Here is a 3,921-nt window from a genome sequence, read left to right on the forward strand (position 1 = left end):
TTTCAGAAAATGATCAATAAATTTGAAATTTCATCAAAAAAATACAATAATTGATGTTTTAGTTTTTCTCTTTGTATACAAAAGAAAAAGATTGATGTTCTATCTTCAATCTATTTTGTTTTACAATTCAAACATAAATTAAAATCTAAAAAAATTGAGAGGTAGACCTTTGTTGGGAAATAGATAAAACTATAAAGATATGTATTATTTTTTTAACATGTGCGCGAATTTTAAAAACATCGATTTCTTAAATCTAGAGGGAGTAGTCACTCATCTAGGTATTAGTATTACCAAAGGGACGAAAAAGGGAAATTTAGAAATTTGCATTACACGTGGCAGTTCTAACGTTCGAGTAAAAATTGAAACAGCTGGATTATATCACCGCTTTGCACCCAGACCTAACTGAAAAGAGGAAATAGAGAAATCAAAATTACACGTGTCAAATATAACGGCTGGATTTATCACCGCACGGTCCGAACCTAAGGTTCAGCTTTGCTCCTGACATCCCCGAACCTAATTGAAAAAAGTAAATAAAGAAACTTGAGATGCAAGTAGTAGGATTATAAATACAAATCACAGAGGACACAACTACACACTTCGTCTTTGCTCGTTTGATTACCAAAGTCTGAGAAATCTAAAGAGAGTGATAGAGAAGGAAAGAAAGATGAAGAGATCCATGTCTGATTCTAAAGAAAGCAGTCGATATGGTCGATGTGACGACGACGACAACAGCTACGACTCCGACGGTCCTCACAAGAAGCCTAAAACAGAGGACGATGCTGTTTCCTCGACCAAGACGAGCCCTTTTCGAGAAAGAGATTTGTGGGTGTTGACTAGTTTTATTGGAAAAGGCTCATATGGCTCTGTTCACTTAGCCGTGAGAACGACCGAGGGAGAAGAAGAATCACTTCCTGAAGAGATGGCAATCAAAACGACTGAGTTCTCACAGGCTTCACGGCTCAAGAACGAGGCTGAGTTCTTAAACCGTCTTGAAGATAACCCATACATTGTCTCCTACTATGGCAACGTGACCACACATGACAAGAAAACCAAGAAGATGGTGTACAACACCATTCTCGAGTACTGTCACGGTCAATGCCTCGCGAAACACATCAAACTCCACAAAGGAATAGGGTTGGCGGAAGATAATGTGAAGATATTCGCTATGAGTATCTTGATTGGTCTCAAGCATATCCATGAAAAGAAGATAATCCACTGCGACATCAAACCGAAGAACATTTTACTCGCCGCAGGGGAGCATCATGGGTTTGTGGCTAAGATCTCTGGTTTCGGGAAAGCCATGGAGAAAGGGTCGAGCGAGTACGGTGATGGATGGGGTCACGTGAGAGGCACAACACGGTTTATGTCGCCGGAGCTTATAGGGGACAAAGTTGTGGACTATGGTGCGGATGTTTGGGCCTTTGGGTGCACGGTTCTTGAGATGTTGACAGGGGAACGTGTTTGGGCAGAGCATGGTGAGTTGTGTTGTTGGGAAGAATGGATTACTCTCATTGGTGAAAGCGATTTGGTTCCATATGTTCCTGATTCTTTGTCTGACGAAGCAAAGGACTTTCTGTCAAAGTGTTTTAAGAAAGATCCTTCCCGAAGGTGGACTGTTGACAGCTTGATGAACCATCCTTTTGTTAGGTGGAATAACGAATACCCTGAAGAGGAGGAGGAAGAAGAAGAAGAAGAAATATTTGAAGAAGAAGAGGAAGAAGAAAACGAAATATTTGAAGAAGAAGAAGAAGAAGAAGAAGCGATTGAAATAGAAGAAGAATACCCTAAAGAGGAGTCGGAAGAAGAAGAACAAAAATAGGTGTCCATGTCAATTAATCTTGTTTCATTATTTGTATTATGCTGCAAAAACAATGGTTATTGTAAGAAGCATAGATGTTTCACTTGCAGTGAATTAATTGATTTCTCGAAAGCTTGACAAAACTATATATACGTAAGTGTCAGTTGTACTTAAATTCTTCGTCAAGAGACTGCAAATTTCATGAAAACTCAATCGTACTGATTCATTACCGTAGCTGAAACAGAATATTCAGACAAGTTTTTATGTCTAAAACCAAATAGACTGTATCTTGCTAGTTAATGTATATGACAAACGAGGAAACATGAACTTGTTTAGATGATTGTAACACACAATCTTGTCTGCAACAAACAACCAAAAAAGGTTGGCGTCTTCGTGGTGCCCGCTGGTTTTAATCACGGTGTCGGCTATTTTGGCGTGGATGTCGTAACCGATTCGTCCCTAACCTTCTTCTTGTTGGCTATGATCTCGAGAAGGAATACTGAATGCAAGGTATTGTTGTCTTCAATCTACTTCATCACAGAGTACGTGGTGAGAGGTTTGTGGTCAAGTTTGTTTAACGATAAGAGCATGGAGTACATATACTCTTTTCAAAACCTGAATTCGCTGTTCATATCCTGCAGGTATTTGTGATTGTAACCTGTACCTTACCAAGCCTCTGTACTTTCATTTTCTGTCTTAGACCTTGTTATGAATCTGAACCTATTCACTTGTGCATGTGATTGTTTTCAGGTCTCTATATGCGCAAAACTTGGCGAAAAAAAAATCCGAAAACCACCAAGCAGCTCAAGAACGTCCACAAGGCGAAGATGCTGAGCCTCTAAAGGTAAACTCATGAAGTCACCAAAAAAAACAAATATATTTTTTTTTTTCTTTTCTGATGCTTAAACAATGACCAACCAAATCTACTGATGATCCGTACTTTACTCTAAGGCATCTAACTAACATAACTAAGCAGTTTGGATCTCCGAAGTAGGATTCAGGTTGAGATAAAGTCAATTGCTTTTATTTTTGTCAATAAGTCACATAAGTAAGGTACAATAAGTAAATTGGTAGAGCGCTTAACGTATGACATTTTCTTGTTTCTGTTTTCTACTTTTTGTGCAAACAAGAAGGATCTATTGCCACTATAGACGAGCTGTGTTTATGGTATGTCGGTTGTCGATTTCTAACAAAATTTCCATCGAATCTCCTACTCTCAACTTTCTGTTGGCTAATTCAAATAAACATAGAATTTCCCTAGATTTTTCACTATTACCCCTTTAGAGTTGATTGATTCAAACTGAGCCAAGCCAAAATGTTACATAAGCAGAAAAATGGCAGGAGTGGTGTTTAGTCAACGAAGATGAGAAGCCTAAGACGGCAAGATGTTTTTATCTGAAGACCTAAGACCTAATCCTATTGATTAATAATTAATAACTAGACCTGATCTGCGCGCTAGCGCGGGTATGAATTTTCGGTTTTTAGTTATTTATTTAACTAAATGATGTATTTGTAATATTTGATGTATAATATATTCACCAAGTAAATAATTTTTTTGGAATCTTAAACTATCTATTTATGATGAATATTCGATATCATATACAAAATTGAACAAATAGACGTAATTAGAGAATTGTAGACGATATATAAAAACAATGGTTATTAATGTAAAATATGAAGAAATATTATATCATGACTTAGTATGACATAAAAGATTATAAATTAGTTATACATGTTTAAAGAAAATAAAATGATTTTTAGACTTGGATTTTTAACGTTAAAACCCCTCAACTAAGTTTGTTTTGGATAAAAACCCTCAAACTAAGTATTTAATGAAAAAAACCTCAAACTAACGTTATTTAATGAATTAAACCCTAGCAGGTCATAATTACCATTACTACCGGTGAATCTTTAATTTAGAGGTTTCTACATTAAGTAAACATAGTTGAGGGGTTTTACCATTAAAAATTTTAGAAACAAAAAAAATCAAAATTTTATAATATTATTTAAAAATTAGTAACTTTTCTTTGACAACATAAGCGAGAACTAAGTAACTGGACCGCGCGATTCAGAAAGCCAAACCGAAAGTATTGAATCGACATATAACATAGCTGAAGGAGAAC

The 3,921-nt window shown here is 36.3% G+C and overlaps 1 protein-coding gene across 1 annotated transcript; it reads left to right on the top strand.

Moving 5' to 3' along the window:
• The first annotated feature begins 615 nt into the window (after positions 1-615).
• Positions 616-1,819, top strand: LOC106330780 (mitogen-activated protein kinase kinase kinase ANP1). Its single transcript, XM_013769196.1, has one exon. The coding sequence runs from the start codon at positions 665-667 to the stop codon at positions 1,817-1,819; it is 1,155 nt and encodes a 384-aa protein (XP_013624650.1). The 5' UTR covers positions 616-664.
• The last annotated feature ends 2,102 nt before the right edge of the window (positions 1,820-3,921 follow it).

This window comes from Brassica oleracea, chromosome C3 (assembly GCF_000695525.1).
Source record: "Brassica oleracea var. oleracea cultivar TO1000 chromosome C3, BOL, whole genome shotgun sequence".
NCBI classification, from domain to species: Eukaryota; Viridiplantae; Streptophyta; class Magnoliopsida; order Brassicales; family Brassicaceae; genus Brassica; species Brassica oleracea.

Bases quoted from the DNA above. Each gene is read 5' to 3' on its own strand.
- LOC106330780 (XM_013769196.1), top strand. From the start codon at position 665: ATGAAGAGATCCATGTCTGATTCTAAAGAAAGCAGTCGATATGGTCGA.